The sequence below is a fragment of the Neovison vison genome, chromosome 2, assembly GCF_020171115.1.
Source record: "Neovison vison isolate M4711 chromosome 2, ASM_NN_V1, whole genome shotgun sequence".
NCBI classification, from domain to species: domain Eukaryota; kingdom Metazoa; phylum Chordata; class Mammalia; order Carnivora; family Mustelidae; genus Neogale; species Neogale vison.
This window is the reverse complement of record NC_058092.1, coordinates 83819222-83837247: the sequence shown is the minus strand read 5'-3', so window position 1 is coordinate 83837247 and position 18026 is coordinate 83819222. Positions and strand designations below refer to the sequence as shown.

At 35.7% G+C, this 18026-nt stretch overlaps 1 protein-coding gene across 1 annotated transcript in view; it reads left to right on the top strand.

Annotated features, from left to right (window-relative positions):
• Positions 1-18026, top strand: part of DPYD (dihydropyrimidine dehydrogenase) — an 841951-nt gene that overhangs the window by 34644 nt on the left and 789281 nt on the right. Inside the window, exon 2 of the mRNA XM_044238740.1 lies at positions 7191-7301. Coding sequence (XP_044094675.1) covers positions 7191-7301 — 111 coding nt within the window. The remainder of the gene's footprint in view (positions 1-7190; positions 7302-18026) is intronic.

Sequence of the window (18026 nt, the reverse complement as noted above, 5' to 3'; positions counted from 1 at the left end):
ATTTATTTGACAGACAGAGATCTACAAGTAGGCAGAGAGGCAAGGGAGAGAGAGAGAGAGAGGAGGAAACAGGCTTCCCACTGAGCAGAGAGCCTGATGCGGGGCTCGATTCCAGGACCCTGGGATCATACCTGAGCCGAAGGCAGAGGCTTCAACCCACTGAGCCACCCAGGCACCCCTGTGACATTCTTTTATAGCAGCCCAAGCTGACTAATATAGCGTCTAAGCCAGAATCAGTCACCACTGTGGCATGCTCTGTTTTGTATTAGGAATTGTCAGATTAATATCAGATGTGTAAGTAATTGTTCCTGTGTTTGAGTTCTCAGTTTTTTCTGAAAGACAATAAAAAGGCATTTATTATACATAAAGAACACTGAGGTGCATGGTGTATGGTGTGTATTTTATAAGCAAAGGAGAGTCACATACTGGGCCTTGAAATGCAGGCAACAACTTCATGTAGCTGACCTTTCCTCATTTAGTTAAAGAGGACATGATGAATGGGATGTTTTAAGATGCTTAAACTATTTTATTTGTGTTAACTATTTGTTTAGTAGAAATGAATCAGATTCCCTAGGCAAAAGGACTAGCATTCTGAAGGGGCTCATTCATTTCCAGTTGATGAGTTTTTTGATGTTTTATAAATTCATCACTTTTGGTCTGACCTTTCTCTGGAAGGAATTGTAATGTGAATTCACCTAAACATGTTTAGAACAAAGGTCCATGGGTTATATACTGTTGTATGTATTATAAAATGATATCTGCATTTCTATTTATGTGTAGTGGATTTTAAAAATCTATATTTGAATTTCATGACCCTTCCCCACTGCCATTTTAATTTGTGAAGAGCTTATTGCATTTTCAGGCAGTCTCCCTTTGAAATTGTAGGCTTAGGGCACAGATAAGTTCAGGACCAATGATTTGGTTTCACCTGGATACAACTCTATTTTTTTCTTACTATCTCATTTATAGTTAACTTTTCACCTGTTTCCTTTATCTTTTTCTATACTCCTGTACTTAAGGAAAATGATTCCCTTGTATATATTCAAAATTGGCAGTATAGGAATATGAATATACTTTGGGTGAATGGAACCTAAAATTTAGTTCTGTCACATACTAACTGACAACAGGAATTAAGCATTTATAGCATACACCTTCTAGACATTTTTATGTATCATCTTATTTATTTTTATTTATTTATTTTTTAATTTAAATTCAATTAGCCAGCACATAGTACATCATTAGATTTGGTGTAGTGTTCAATTATTCACTAGTTGCATGTAACACCCAGTGCTCATCAGATCACATCCCCTCCTTAGTGCCCATTACCCAGTTACCCCATTCCCCTGTGTATCATTTTATTTAATCCTCAAAAGAACCCTCTGAGAAGGAGGGTACATTCCTAATCACCATTTTATTGTTGAAGAAGTACAGGGATTGAGAGTTTAAATACCCAGCAAAAATAGTAGAGCTAAAACCTAAACCCAAATTTAAGTTCAGATGTTATGTATATTGCTTAGTGAATACTTAATAAAATGAAAGTTTTAAGATTCAGAACTATCATAAACTCCTTCATTGATTATTTATTTACTACAGTGACTTAGACATTTGCATATAGGGAAAATTGGCCTTTGTGTAGAGCTGGTAAATGAAAAAAAAAAAAGAAAAAAGATCAAAGAAAGTTACTTCAGAAGGTACTTCAACCTAAGGGAAAAGAAGTCTAGAGGTTGGCCAAAGAATAGAAGTGCATTAAATGATAATAATAGTAATTAAGAAAATCTGAGAGTCCCTGACCGGGAATGATTAGCATGGATTTCCAAGCTTTTCAGACTTCAGACTAATTTATATCTTGATTGTTGGTATAGGATGCAAAATGAAGCTGCGTTCTCTCTACTTCTGCTTGCAACCCAGTAGGAGAGTGAATCATTATTAGGTCTGAGCTTATCCAAGAACCAAAGGTGCCTTTGTGAATTCCTAAAGATACTTAAACTCATACTACACTTTGACTAATGATGGACATGGGAAAGGGGGGTATAATTGGTCGAGATCAGGGCTTGTAAGCAAGAGGCTGTTAAGCGAGTAAGTAATGTAAAGTTCAGATCTTCATTGATCAACATTCATTAGATTGATGCCTGGATGAAGGAACAAATACTGAACAAAAGTATCAGTCAATAGATAATTCCATTTTCCTTTTAGTTAAGAATATTTATCGAGAAAGAAATGATAGCACAATAAAATGTTTTATTGAAATGAAGATACTTATGTCCAGTTATGAAAAAAATGAGAAAAACGTGGTTTTTATTCTTTTTTTTTTAATTTTTATCTGATGGAATGGGAAGTAGGAGACAACTTATGGAAGACCCAGAAGAAGCCATCAAAGACAAAATTTAAGCATAATCTAAATAAGCTAAAATCGAATTTACCAAGTTCAGCCTCTAAATCTAAAATGTCAGTATGTGTGTAACATGTTAATGGCTCAGGATTACAGTGGTGGCCAGGAATGAAGAGGAAACATTTGTTTATAATTTAAAATACAGAGGATGAGGAAAGCTTAATGATGCATTATGTTTAGATAACTGATATTGTGATATAAAACAAAGCCACATTTTTAGAAAGAGGACATTTTGGCCGACTGGCTTCTTGTGGTGGGAATTCAAGCTCTCAAATAATACTGCAGTTCCAGTATTTTTATTCTAATTCTTAATGCTTTTGTGAACTGAGGCCTCCTTTTTGTGCCCTTTATGCGAGTAAAGAAAGAGTCTCCTCAAATGCGAAATTTTAGCTTGTATGTTGTGGCATTCTTCACAACACTTCCCAGAATAGTGTTGATAGACAACACAGTGACAACACATAAACCTGATTTGCTCTCACATATAAATCTGTGTCTGGATCATATTCTATCATTTCTTAAACTAAATGGTATAAGGAGAATTTCTCAGATTCTGGTTTTTGTTTTCTGTTTGTTTGTTTTGCTTCTAGAATCACCAGTACATTTTTATTGTTTTACTGAAGATGATTGGGAAAGCCAAAGGCCAAATTCTTTGTAGGGGAGAAAATCCCCTCTATCAGTAATAAGCCTTATATCTGAAAGGGTTAACAGGCCTTTCAAAGTGCTGAATTTATTGGGAGAGTGGACTCTGCAACCCTGATAGGATCTGGCTTTGGTCATTTCTTAGGAAGAATGCAATTCAGAACTCTCCTATATTATTCTGCCAGCTATTTAGTTATTGATGATATTGACTTTTAATTTTAAAATGCCTTGCTTTAGAAATTGTTTTTAACAGCCCTCATCCACTTATATCTTGAATTTTTATGTAATATCACTTTTCATTTGGGATATTAAGTCAAATTCTTGGTAACTATTCTCCATAATCCAATTTATTTTTACCCAAGATCCATTGAATTCAACTCACTGCCTTTTCGTAAAAGGTTAACCCAATATTTCATGTTATGTTATACTTTCTACTTATGCTATGTAAAAGAAAAGTTACTGTGATAAGTAGCCAATAAATTGCATTCAGAATGTTTATTCTCAAAAATTACATTACTATGCTGACATAGATAAACATAATCATTTATCACAATATGGATTGTGAAGTAAAAGCTAAAATAAATGGAACCATCTTGCCTGTTACCCAGGATTTTTTTTCCTTTAAATGTTTGTCACAATATCTACCTGTAAAAAATGTCATCTTTGTATTCATCAGCTTGAATTAATGTATGAGATTAGTAATGGCTCAAGGTTAAATAATGACAAAAAACACATTTATTTTATAATAAGAAAGTATTTTTAACTTTTTTGTATAAAAATGATGTTATATTTTCTAGTATTGGCTCTTATTAATATGTTGTTTTATCATTATTTCATCATAAGGAATGAATCATTTAAAACCATAAAACTAATAGCTCTACTTGATGTTTGTTGTCCAGAAAACCTAGACATCTAAATTGGTAGATTTTGAAGAAATTTCATGTCTGTCATATATAGGAATTGCTAAAAATAATCTTCATTTATATTGGGCTAATAAATTAAGTCCCAGTGATGTTTATTAGAGTGAATATAGTACACAGTGAAATCTGCTGAACGTAGAATTTAGTGACTATTTATTTGATAACAGCTTTATTGAGGTATAATTCACATACTGTACAATTCACTCACACAAAGTATAGAATACAAAAGTTGTTCGTCTATTCATAGAGTTGTGTTGCCATCCCCACCCTCAGTTTCATCACCCAAAAGGAAACCAAGTACCCTTTGTCAGTTTCTCCATTTCCCCCTAGTTCTCCCTTCCCTGGCAAGCAGTCTGTTTTCTGTTTCTGTATATTTACCTACTCTGGACATTTTATATAAATGAAATCATATAATATGTGCTATTTTATAACTGGGTTCTCTCAGCTTAATGTTAACTATGTTCATCTATGTTGTTTGTGAATTTCCCAGATTTCTTTCATTATTGATATTTGATTCCATTCTATTATGGTTGGAGAACTACTTTGTATGGTTTTAAAAATTTATTGAGGCTTGTTTTATGGTTTAGGTTATGGTCCATCCTAGAGAATGTTTTGTGTATACCTGAGAAAAATGTGCATTCTGCTGTTGTTGGGTAGAATGTACTATATAGATAAAGTTTTTTGTGTGTGTGTTGAATTTGACACCTGCTCCCTCTGGAGGGGCTTTCTGTTGTCGGCTTTTTTTCTTGTGTGGATCACATAATCCTGTTTCTTTGAATGTCTTATAATTTTTTTTTTATCAGAAAGTAAACATTTTAGATAAAACACTATATTCTGGATATTAACCACCTCCTCTCAAAGATGGGCCTTGTTGGTGTTTGCCTATTTGTTTAGTGACTTGATGGACTATTTTGGGGAAGTCTCTTTCCCCTAAGGTGTGAACTTCTGATTGTACTTGCATAGGATGAAGTCTTGAGCTTGTGTACAATTACTCTGGGATACTAGTGGTTTTATCAGGGCTCTATATGCCTTTTCTCCTTTTGTTGTTGTTTTGTTTTTGCTGTTCAACTGCTCACCTCTGTTGGTATTACACCTAGCTCTTGGTTTTCATTGATTGTTGGCTGATTGTTCTATTATTTTTGACAGTGCTCTGGGATATAGATTGTTCCACAGTGTAAGTCAATTAAATTTGGGCCCCTTGCAGGGATAGTTTTTGAAGTGAGTCTTTGAGGTTTCTTGTGACCTTAGGGGAGCTGTTCTTAACCATTTCTTTTTGTGGTTCTCTGTGGTAAACTATCTGCTTTATGATTTAGTTGATTGCTCTCATGAAGCTATCACCCTCCTCTTGTTTGCCATGAAACTATTTATTGTTTTGGGAGTAACCATAGCTTGAACTTTCCTACATACTGATTCTAATAAGGTCAGTTCCTTATGGCATGCTTCTTGTGCTGTGAAAAGTCTCTAAGCCACAGCTACAGAGCTAGGAGTGGTTTTCGTGGCCTGTTTCTTTCAGATTGACACTCTTGCTGTATGTGTAGAGTATGAGTATGGGCAGTAGCTTCTGATCTCAGTTTGCTTCTCCTGGTATATTAATTCCAAATAGTGAGCAAGTTGAGATGAGGGTGATCAGGACCCCTGCGTTATTGGTATGCTGTTCCTCAGGTAGAGCCTCTGTTCTATGAATGGGAGCAGGGTGAAGCAAGGTAGCTCCTGACATCTCAGCTGCACTTTGTGGAGTTTAGTAGCTGCATAATGGATGGGGAGAAGGGTGTGAGTGGGAGGAGTTGGGGGTGAGAAATACTAATAGTCTGCCCTTCTCTGAGACATACCACAATTGGAAGCTGGGGCAGATGGACCCTTGTGTTCTTGGCTGCACTCTCTTGAGGTGGAATTTCTGTCATGCTGAGAGGGGAGCATGAGGGGTGGGGTGGACAGGTCATGCAATATACCTTCACTATTACCAAGTTTTAGTAGGTTTTTCTTGAAATAACTGTTTCTTCAATTGCTATTTGACTTTAGCACGATTTCTGGAGATTTTAAAGGGCTCTTATTTTTGCTAATTTTTATCAGTATGTTTGTTTTGCTGGGGAATTGATCTGCAGAGGTCTTCATACCACCCCATTCTAGAAGATCTCTAGTGGTTTTCTTTTAAATGCTTGCTTAAGACAGGACTTTGAGGGGCACCTGGGTGGCTCAGTGGGTTAAAGCCTCTGCCTTCAGCTCAGGTATGATCCCAGGGTCCTGGGATTGAGCCCCACATTGGGCTCCCTGCTCAGAAGGGAGCCTGCTTCCCCCCTCTCTCTGCCTGCCTCTCTGACTACTTGTGATCTCTGTCTGTCAAATAAATAAATAAAATCTTAAAAAAAAAAGATAGGGCTTTGAAATTCATTCTTTATTGAGTTATTCAGGTGCCATTTAATGTATTTGCACATGTGGTTAAAAAGGTTTTGTCTTCTACTTTTATGCTTCACAAAGTCACAGTAAAATATAGACTTTATTTTTGGATGAATTTGAATATAAGCTTAATAATGAGAAGAACTTATGTTCTAAGTCAGTACCTTCTGCATTTTAATTATGAGATCTCAAGTGGGTAACCTAAACACCATGAATTTATTTGATCATCCAAAATTTTGAGATAGTAGCTATTATTAAGTTAAATTGGGTACTGCATGTGAAAGCAGTTTGTAAATTCTAAAAACTTAAAATGGAGAGTACTGTTATTACAAGTTTAAATGAAATCTCCATCTTTTCTGATCTCATTCTCATGTAAATTCTATGAATAAAATTTATCTTAAGAAGTCTTTAGTATAGTTTGTGTGACTTTTAATTTTTTTCATATTATGATCAATATTCTTATAAAATCAACAAGTATATTGCCTAGTAAATGATTACTTTAGATAAGCTTATTGTGGAATTATAATAGCAGAAGGAGAAAACATTTTTAGTATGTCTTTGAGGTGTGTGGGGAAATCCTTAAATTTTTTTTTTAAAGATTTTATTTATTTATCTGACAAACAGAGATCACAGGTAGGCAGAGAGAGAGAGAGAGAGAGGAGGAAGCAGGCTCCCCGCTGAGCAGAGAGCCTGATGCAGGGCTCCATCCCAGGACCCCGGGATCATGACCTGAGCCGAAGGCAGAGGCTTTATTTAACCCACTGAGCCACCCAGGCGCCCCCTTAAATTTTCATTTTTTTTAAATGCTGCCAATATATATGATTATACATTGTTTTTGCTGTCTTCAGAGTATCCTGGCTTTAAATCCTCGAACACAAACTCATGCAACGCTGCGTTCCACTTCAGCCAAGAAAGTAGACAAGAAACATTGGAAAAGAAATCCTGATAAAAACTGCACTGTAAGTACAACTGGTAGATGATTTCACACTGAAAATGATCTCATCTTATATATTATAGGACCAGATTCTACATATACCTTGAAATACAATTAAATATGTGTAAAGTACAGCTATAATTTTTTTCATATTTTAAATACTTTATATTTAAAAAATCTCAAAAATGTCTTTTATTCCTTAAAAATCTGTTGAAACATTTAAAAAATTATATGGATTTAGTGTGGTGCCAAAATTAATTTTCTTAAAACTCTATAAGATTTCTTTTTAAATTGTTTTGTAAAATCAAAAACACAAGAAACAATGTGTTGGCAAGAATGTGGAGAAAAAGGAACCCTCTTGCACTGTTGGTAGAAGTGCAGACTAGTACAGGCACTGTGAAGAGTATGGAGGTTTCTGAAGCAAAGAATAATGGAATTATTATAGATCCAGTAACTCCACTACTGTGTATTTACCCAAAGAATATGAAAACACTAATTTGAAAAGATACATACACCCCTATGTTTATTGCAACATTATTTACAATAGCCAAACTATGGAGAAAGCCCAAGTGTCTGTTGATAGATGAATGGATAAAGGGAATGTGGTGTATATAAACAATGGAGTATTTATTATTCAACCCTAAAAAAGAATGAAATCTTGCCATTTGCAATGACATGGTGAGAGCTAGAGAGTATAATGCTAAGCGACATAAGTCAGTTGGAAAAAGACAAATGCCATGTGATCTCACTCATATGTGGAATTTAAGAAACAAAACAAACAAGCAAAGGAAAAAAGGGCAAACCAAAAACCAGACTCTTAACTTTTGAAAACAAACTGATGGTTCCCAGATGGGAGATTGATGGGTGGGGAGGAGGTAAAATAGGTGATGCAGATTAAAGAGTATATTTATAATGAAAAAGGCTTAATTAAAACCTTTAAAAATTGTTTTGTATAATAACACAAGGACACGGTAGAGTTCCCATATTACAGATATAGTTCAACTGAAGAAGAATACATTGGTATATACAGACTGTTGTAGGATAATGCCTTTGGGGAATATATTAACAGTATTTGGTGGACACTGTGAACAATGAATATTTCAAAGTGAGGTACAGGAGCAAAAATGTCTGAGATTACTGGTGGCTGAAATGTTATTTAGCTGATCCTATGAGGTTAACATGAGTCTGGCACTTGGAAGCCATACATGGGGATTAAGTACAACCTTGAAGGCAGTGTTTAAAATACCATTTTAGGGGGTATACATTTTTAAATTAGGAAAGTGATTTCCTTTTTACCCAATTTCTCAAAATTAATTTCCCCCAAATTAATTTTCTTAGGTCAGTTAGTGAAACAATTAATAGCATAAGTTTATTTGCATTGGCCTTTTTAGTACTTTGCTTATACTGTCTAATGTAATGATTGTAGTTTATTTTTTATGTACTTCTTTCTTCCTTACATATTAACTCTTTGATGATGGAAATTGAACTATGTGTACAGATGTGTATGTATGTATTCATGTGATTTTTAAATTTTTTTTTGGTCACTGGGCACTCAGCAAAGGTTTTTAAATGAAAAAAGGAAATAGAAATACAAAGAGACAATGTGACTTGAGGTGATAACACAGCCTCTTAGTAGCAAACCTGAATTTGGAGTTCACTTTTTTTTGTACCATTTGGGTGAGTTTTGCTTTCCACCATGTGGTCTCTGAAAGGAGACTAGTGTGATCCAAATTAGATCATTAGATCAAGTAAGAGACTGACTCTATGGCATGATCATTTTTTTTTAAGATTGTATTTATTCATAAGGTTTATAAGGTTTATTCTTATATAAATATAAGATTTATTTATATGTAAGGACAGACAGAGATCGCAAGTAGGCAGATAGGCAGGCAGAGAGAGAGGAAGGGAAGCAAGTTCCCTGCTGAGCAGAGAGCCTGATGTGGGGCTTGATCCCAAGATTCTGGGATCATGACCTGAGCCGAAGGCAGATGCTTAACCCACTGAGCCACCCAGGCACCCCTCTAAGGCATGATCTTTTATTATGATGTGACTAAAGAAGTCATGTAAATTTTAAATTTAGAAAGCCCTCAAAGATTATTAAGTCTAAATCATTTTAAAGGTATGAGAACTCTGATCCAGAAAAATTATATGACTTCTTCTCTAAGGTCGCATTTATATATTATTAAGCTATGTATGGTAAACATATGTTTATACATATGTATACATGTATACATACATACATACATACAATACATGTATGTATGTATTGAGAAACCTTTATTGAGAAAGAATAAGGTTTTATTGAGAAAGAGAGGCTTTCTTTGTTATCATCTTTATTACTTTTATGAAAATTAGCATTTTGTTCTAAAATATTAAGCTGTAAACTGTTTCATTTTACCATATGTGTGTACATACAAATAATATATAATATTACATATAAATATATGTTATTTTTTATTTTTATAAATATAAAAAACAAAAATGTATAAAAATATAAAAGTATTTCATTTTTATATTTTATTTTATGTTATTATTTATATAATATATAAATATAAACTTTATATATATGTATATAAATTATTGGCAAAGATGCAGTGAGGTGGGTTTTCTCCATTCAGTATATACTGGCACAAATTCTGAGAAAAGCAGTTTGACAGTATCTTTGACAATATTCATTAACACCTGTGTTTAGTTTGCTAGGGCTGCCATAACAAAGTACCATTAATTGGTGGCCTAAAGAACAGAAATTATCAATGTTCTGGAGGCTAGAAATCTGAGAGGGTTGTTTTCTTCTGAGGCTTTTCTGCTGCTTTTTCCTTGTGTATTCATGTGGTCTTTTTCTCTGTATGTCCCTATGTCCAAATTTCCTCTAATAATGACACTAGTCATATTAGATTAGGGTCCTGCCTAATGATCTCGTTTTATTCAGTTACCTCTGAAAAGACTGTCTCCAAATACACTTACACTGTGAGGTACTGGAGGTTAGGACTCCAACATATGAATTTGTGGGGGACATAATTACATCCATAACAGTATCTTTAAATTATCACTTACAACCCAATAATTCATCTTCTAGTAAACTATTCTAAACAAAGAATTAGGAATGCAGGTAAAGAAATAAGTGGAAAGAAACTTATCCCTATGTTATTTATTTGGTAGAGAAAAATGTGGGAGAAAACCCACTGAATTGCATCCAGTGAGTTGTGGTTAAATAAATTAGGGCAGGTCCATTCAGTGGAAAATTGTGCAATTGTGGAAATTATTTTAAAATAATAATCTGGGGACGCCTGGGTGGCTCAGTTGGTTGGACGACTGCCTTCGGCTCAGGGCGTGATCCTGGAGTTCCGGGATCGAGTCCCACATAGGGCTCCCAGCTCCATGGGGAGTCTGCTTCGCTCTCTGACCTTCTCCTCGCTCATGCTCTCTCTCACTGTCTCTCTCTCTCAAATAAATAAATAAAATCTTTAAAAAAAAATAAAAAATAAAATAAAATAATAATCTGGAAAAATACAATCTATATTACAAGGAAAAGGCATGAACATTATATTTAAGAATGGTTGTGTGCAGTTATACACACACACACACACACACACACACATACACACACACCAAGCCACACAGAAAAAGAAAATATAATGGAATGTTAATAGTGATTAGCTTTGTTTTGTTAGTACTTCTGTTTGCTTCAAGTTTTCTATGATAAGCAAGTATTAGTGGAAAATCATCTAATCATCTCAATTTGTAAGATCAGTTTTATTGGTCTGAGTTTATACCATTTTGAAAATTCTATTTGACACACTTGTATTAAAAAAGAGCAGTGAAATTCATACCCAAAGTGGAACGATAGAGCTAGGTTTGAAAGTTATCCTCAGTGAAGTTGAAGAATGTAATTCCTTTCCTTTTCATTAGTATGCTCTTTGTGTTTGCATGAAGAATTGATTAAAAGTATAACCAAAAGATTAGATTTATATTTTAATTTGTAAAGTTTCATACTTGTGTTTTATAATCACTCATCAAAATTAAAAAACCTTATGTGTATATAAAGCAAACATAAGACTTTGAAAGGTAGAGAGAAGGCCACCTACCTAGAGAAATGCAACCTAAAGAATGAAACAGTAGTGAGTTCCCGGGTTCCTTTTTTCTGCATTTATCCCAGTCTTGGTAAGGAGTGCTCAGCTGGGTCAGTCAGTAGAGCATCTGACTCTTGATCTTGGGATCATTCATTGAAGCCCCACATTGGGTGTAGAGCTTACTTAAATTAATTAATTAATTAAATTTAAAAGTAAAAATAAATCAAACATGTGTTTTGGGAAAAAAATAGAAATAGTAAAATAGATAAATAAAATGAAAAAATATCCCAGTCTTGGAGCTAAAGAAATTGGAGAACCGGCAGTGATAACTGTGTGTGCATGAATGCACACACCCACCCACCTGCCCCTATGCCCCCAAACACACACACACAAGTCCGAGCAAAACTCCGCTCTCTCTAACTAAAATAACAGGGAAGGAACAGTCTAGCAAGACCAAAAACCTTCAGATAGTAATTTCTCTATTCTAGCCAAACACAGCAAGAAAAACTATGAACCAAATACCTGGCCTGGGTGGAAAGATTAGGGAGCCAGTACTTTGATCCCCATTAGCTAGCTAGTAATCGAGTGGGTCCATATCTCCACTCACCTGTGTCATGTCAGTGGAGAGACCATTGGACTTCTGCTACTATCCAGAGGAAGAGAAGAAAGAGGGAAGGGCTCAAAAATACTAGAAAGGAAATAAAGGGTAAAAATTTCCAAATTTGGCAGGAAATTTAAACCTATAGATTCAAAAACCCGAGTGAAACCCAAAGAAATCTATAGCAAGATATGTCATAATTCAGCTTCCAAAAACTAAAGACAAAGACAATATCCTGAAGGAGGTCAGCCTATTCACTTCAAGGCGGGGACAAGAACTCTTGTGGGCTATTATGTTCCTGAGCCTTGCCCAGTTGCTCTGGCTATGACTAGACCATATCACTGACTGCATCCTTGCTCTGCAGGTTTCCCTCCTTCCCACCCTGCTTTACCCCTCTTATCCTTCTTCTGAGTAGGACTTACCATAAATCACCTGTACGCAAATCCCTGTCTCAAATTATGCTTTTAGGGAAAATCAATTAAAATTGCTAGACAAACAGTCAAATCTTGGGGTATTAATGAGCAGCGCTTGATACAAAAAGTCTCCTTCTCCTTCCTAAAATATTTTCTTTCTCTTCGATTGCAGGACATCAGACTCCTTTATTAAGCATTTCCTTGGCTTCTTTGTTCATCTTTTCACCCCTGAATATTAGAGTGCCCAAAGCTTAGATCATTCTCTCTCTTTTCGAGGCTCATTATGTTGGTGATCTCATTTTTTCTCTTCACTTTAAATGCTGTCTATATCCAGACTCTTATCACCTCTCACCACCTTCACCACTACCAACCTTTCTAAGCCCGTACCATTATCTCTCATCTGGTTTGTTTCAATAGCCTTGAAACAGTTTCTGTGCTTACGCCTTTCCTGGTAGAATCTTGTCTTAATACACATGAGAAATCCTTTTAAAATTCCTGTGCTCAGAATCTTTTAGTGGTTTTTCAGCTCACATGGAGTTTACACCATTTCCTTTGAACAGTTGTCACCTCAGCAAGACCTTCTCCAGCCACTTTATTTAGAACTCTTAAGACTGCCCCATTCTGAGCTCTCTTTAGACTTCTCTGCCTAATTTTTCTTCTAGCGCTTATTACTGATATACTCTGTTTTTCACTCACTAATTTATTTTTTGTCTTTTTCCACTGGAATATAAAGTCCAAGAGGGCAGTGATTTTTGTGTTTTGTTCATTGTGTGTTCTGTTTCATAATCTGTGTTCCCAGTTTCTAGAACAGCTGGTGCTCACTAAATATCTGTTGAAAGAATGCATGAATGAATATGACCATTCTTTTATGTATTCCTTATATATTAGACATAAGAATCACATTTTTCTTGTATAGTGCTGTACAGTTTCCAGAGTACCTTTGCATATTACATTTGGTTTTTACCACGATGTGAATGGACAACTCAGATTTGTCTCCTTGTTTTATGGATGAGGCTGAAAATGCTAAATGATTTACTTAAGCTTTTTGAAATCACTTAGTGTTGCAGCCAGATCTAGAATTCAGGTCATCTGTATCTAGTGCATCTTTTTCAGGATATCACCTAGCTTCTTTAGGAAAGACAAGTAAGAATATTAGAAAATAGAATCATCAAAGTAAGAAAAATATGGGTTGTAGTGGTTGTCCAATTTTTTTTTTAACCAATAATCTTATATCACTTCTGAAGATAGCCAAAGAGATCATTTTCATCTAACTTGCTGACCACCAAATACAAAGGTGTTATTTATCTATGTTTATTTTGTTTCATTTTCTAATGATTTTGCTTTGGCTTTACAATTTTGTTTTGATTTAGTTCAGATGATCACTGACTTATCACTCTTTACATATGTGCATCAGGGTTGTGGGTTGTGTTTCTTTGAATTCCCAGGGAAGAAGTTTTTCCTTGAGATTGCATAGTTTTCTGTCCCTATATTGCCTTTCTTTTAAAGAAGTCCATTTGGTCCTAAAAACAACCATATTTCAGGCCCTGTACTGAATGGCACTTAGAGATGAATAAATTACAAATTATAGTCTAAAATTGTCTATTAAAATAGATGTAGGTTTAGTTTTGGTGAACAATCTTTTTAAAAAAATTATTTTATTTTATTTTATTTTATTTTTTAGAGATTTTACTTATTTATCTGACAGACAGAGATCACAAGTAGGCAGAGAGAGAGAGAGGAGGAATCAGGCTCCCTGCTGAGCAGAGAGCTTGATGCGGGGCTTGATTCCAGGACCCTGGGATCATGACCTGAGCTGAAGGCAGAGGCTTTAACCCATTGAGCCACCCAGGTGCCCCAATAAACAAATTTATAGGGTTCTTAGAAGACAGGCATCTGTTTGACCTGTAAAAGAGCACTGCGAATGGAAATTCTGATTTTTTTTTTTTTTAACCCAGGAATTTCTTCCCTTGGCAGTTTGATATCATTCTAGTACTAATTGGAATTCTGAATTCAGTAGGGGATTTAAACTGGCAAATGTGTTTATACTGGTTAATGAAGCACGGAGCAGTTATTTCCAGTATTTTTTAAGCAGGTGTTCTATAACTGCTGTTTATTTTTGCCATTTTAAAAAATGTTGAACTGTCCTAATTGCATAAATATTTTGCACTCATTTTCCATTAACAATTTTTGAAGATCCGAAAATGTTACGAATCAGAAAACTGCTTGAGAATAAAAAGGGAAGGCAGTTAAAGACAGCCAGTTATTAGACATCCTGTCCAGGATTCCGCTATTGAGTGGTAGAATCAGAGGTTGCACTCATGCAGTCTGGCACCAGAACTTTTTAAGTAAAACTATGTAAAAATTACTCACTGACTTTTTTTTTTCATTCTAAGAAATGACCACAGTAATATATAGGTTTTCATAAATTGTTACTGTTTTCCTGTGCAAGGATCACAATCTTGTCACTATTTTTGTTTGTTTTGTATACGTTGCCTTTTGATAATGGGCCAACCATTGTGTCACTTTTCACAGTGGAATGAAGATGGATTTGACATAGACCTTGCCAAGAAGTTCTCACATTCTTTTTGAAATGTCAATAAATAACAATAGTACTCTTTCTTTTTTTTTTTAATTTTTTAAAAACATTTTATTTATTTATTTGACAGGAGAGATCACAGGTAGGCAGAGAGGCAAGCAGAGAGAGAGGAAGAAGCAGGCTCCCTGCTGAGCAGAGAGCCCAACGTGGGGCTTGATCCCAGGACCCTGGGATCATGACCTGAGCCGAAGGCAGAGGCTTTAACCTACTGAGCCACCCAGGCGCCCCCAATAGTACTCTTTCAAAGGAAGAACCATGAAGGAGTTTTAATTATCACTGTGATTCGGTCAAATTTGCCTTTGGCTGAATTTGTCTAACTTTCATAATAGAAGATGGATTTAACAAGGAAGATGGGAGGCAAGATTCAGATTATTGTAGAAGGCTAGTAGACAAAAGAAGACAGCGCAGTGGGTGAGTAGGAGAGTGGATAAACTTGAATATATTTAGGACGTGTCTCAGTCTGCTTGGGCTACAATAGCAAAAATATAAAACTGGTGGCTTAAACAACAGACATTTAATTCCCACACTTCTGTATTCTGGGAGGTCCAACCTCAGAGCACTGGCAGATTTGGTGTCTGGTGAGGGCCTGCTTCCAGGTTGATAGATGACTCATATAGCAAATGGGATGAGAGAGCTTTTTGGGGTCCCTTTTATAAGGGCACTAATCCCATTCATGTGGTCTTCACCTTCATGACCTAATCACCTCTAATATGCCCCATCTCTTCATATCATCACACTGAGGGGTTATAACTTCAATATATGAATTCTGGGTGGGGGGAACACAAACCTTCAGTTGATAACAGGAGGTAAAATAAATATGACTTGTGAGTTTACTTTATATGTGCATTTAGTTGTTTATAAGATAAATTGAGACAGAAATCACGAGTTCAGTTTGTGATCTTTTGTTTCTTGTAATATCCCTTGTGGTAGCTCAGTAAAACGATTCAGGAAAGGAGATGAAGAATTTTCAGTCATCAGAGTATATATGGGTATAAAGGCCTGCATATAGAGTTATCCAGGTAGAGTGTGGAGAGTGGGAAGAGTTTGAATCTTAGATCTTTGAGACTTTGGGTATGGTTAGAGAGAAACAAGTGAGGCACTGACTTGAGGTACAAAATAAAAGGGGCATCAAAAGACTTTGTAAGCAAGACAAGTAATACCAAAACATATAAAACATGTATATAGGAGCGTACCTCTTTACTTTTGCCTCAAGCTCTGGTGTGGCTTAGCATGACGCTGAAAAACATGATGACAAGAGCAGTGGAGATGAGAATTTAGTTAACTAGCACCATGTGGGATGAGATTCGAGAGCCATGAAAGAATCATGAGAGAGTTCCTACAAAGAAGGATAGGTCAATGTGTTTTCTCTCTAATACATGATTTCCAAATGTGGTGGTTTTTTATATTTTGGAAATTATCCTTATGGTTTACTTTGTGTGCCAGGGTCCATTTTTTTTTTTTTTCTCAAGCTTACATGACTATTAAGGGACAAAACCCACATAGTTAATATAGTCATCACTTAACCTTATTTAGAAAGAAAAGTGGAATCATTCTTGCTTCGATAACCAGCTACCTGGCTCTGTTAAACTTGACATAAAATGCAGGTCCCAGTGTTGATACATGGAAAATTCACAATATGAATTTTTTTTTAAACTCCAAAGTTAAACGAATTTTTGACCAGATTCACAGTAAGAAAGCAGTCCCTGTTCAACCCTCACCTCTTCTTATACCATATTTTGAAACAACTTCTTAAGCTTGAGCTTGCATTCCTGATTGCTGACAATAGCAATCTTCCAAAAATAGACCCAGTGCCTAAAGGAGCTTCTGAAATAAAATAAAATAAAATAAAATAACCAAAACCAAGTTTCTTTACCATTTAATGCCTTCTTCAATAGGTAAAAAAATGCATTGTTTATATAGAGAATACAAGTATCAGACTAGAAACTCAGGCATATAGGAAATATAATCTCCTTTCTTTTTTTTTTTCAATTTACTTATTTTTAGAAAAACAGTATTCATTATTTTTTCACCACACCCAGTGCTCCATGCAATCCGTGCCCTCTATAATACCCACCACCTGGTACCCCAACCTCCCACCCCCCCCCCGCCACTTCAAACCCCTCAGATTGTTTTTCAGAGTCCATAGTCTCTCATGGTTCACCTCCCTATCCAATTTACCCCAACTCCCTTCTCCTCTCTAACACCCCTTGTCCTCCATGCTATTTGTTATACTCCACAAATAAGTGAAACCATATGATAATTGACTCTCTCTGCTTGACTTATTTCACTCAGGATAATCTCTTCCAGTCCCGTCCATGTTGCTACAAAAGTTGGGTATTCATCATTTCTGATGGAGGCATAATACTCCATAGTGTATATGGACCACATCTTCCTTATCCACTCGTCCATTGAAGGGCATCTTGGTTCTTTCCATAGTTTGGCGACCGTGGCCATTGCTGCTATAAACATTGGGGTACAGAGAGGCAACCCACGGAATGGGAGAAGATATTTGCAAATGACAGTACAGACAAAGGGTTGATATCCAGGATCTATAATGAACTCCTCAAACTCAACACACACGAAACAGGCAAACACATCAAAAAATGGGCAGAAGATATGAACAGACACTTCTCCAATCAAGACATACAAATGGCTATCAGACACATGAAAAAATGTCATCATTAGCCCTCAGGGAGATTCAAATTAAAACCACATTGAGATATCACCTTACACCAGTTAGAATGGCCAAAATTAACAAAACAGGAAACAGCATGTGTTGGAGAGGATGTGGAGAAAGGGGAACCCTCTTACACTGTTGGTGGGAATGCAAGTTGGTGCAGCCTCTTTGGAGAACTGTGTGGAGATTCCTCAAGAAATTAAAAATAGAGCTTCCCTATGACCCTGCAATTGCACTCCTGGGTATTTACCCCAAAGACACAGATGTCATGAAAAGAAGGGCCATCTGTACCCCAATGTTTATAATCTCCTTTCTTTTTCTGTAACCAAACTGAGTTTTTGTTTTGAGCTTTTTCAGAGTAGAAATTTAGTCATTGTCACTTTCAGGATTTTTGTC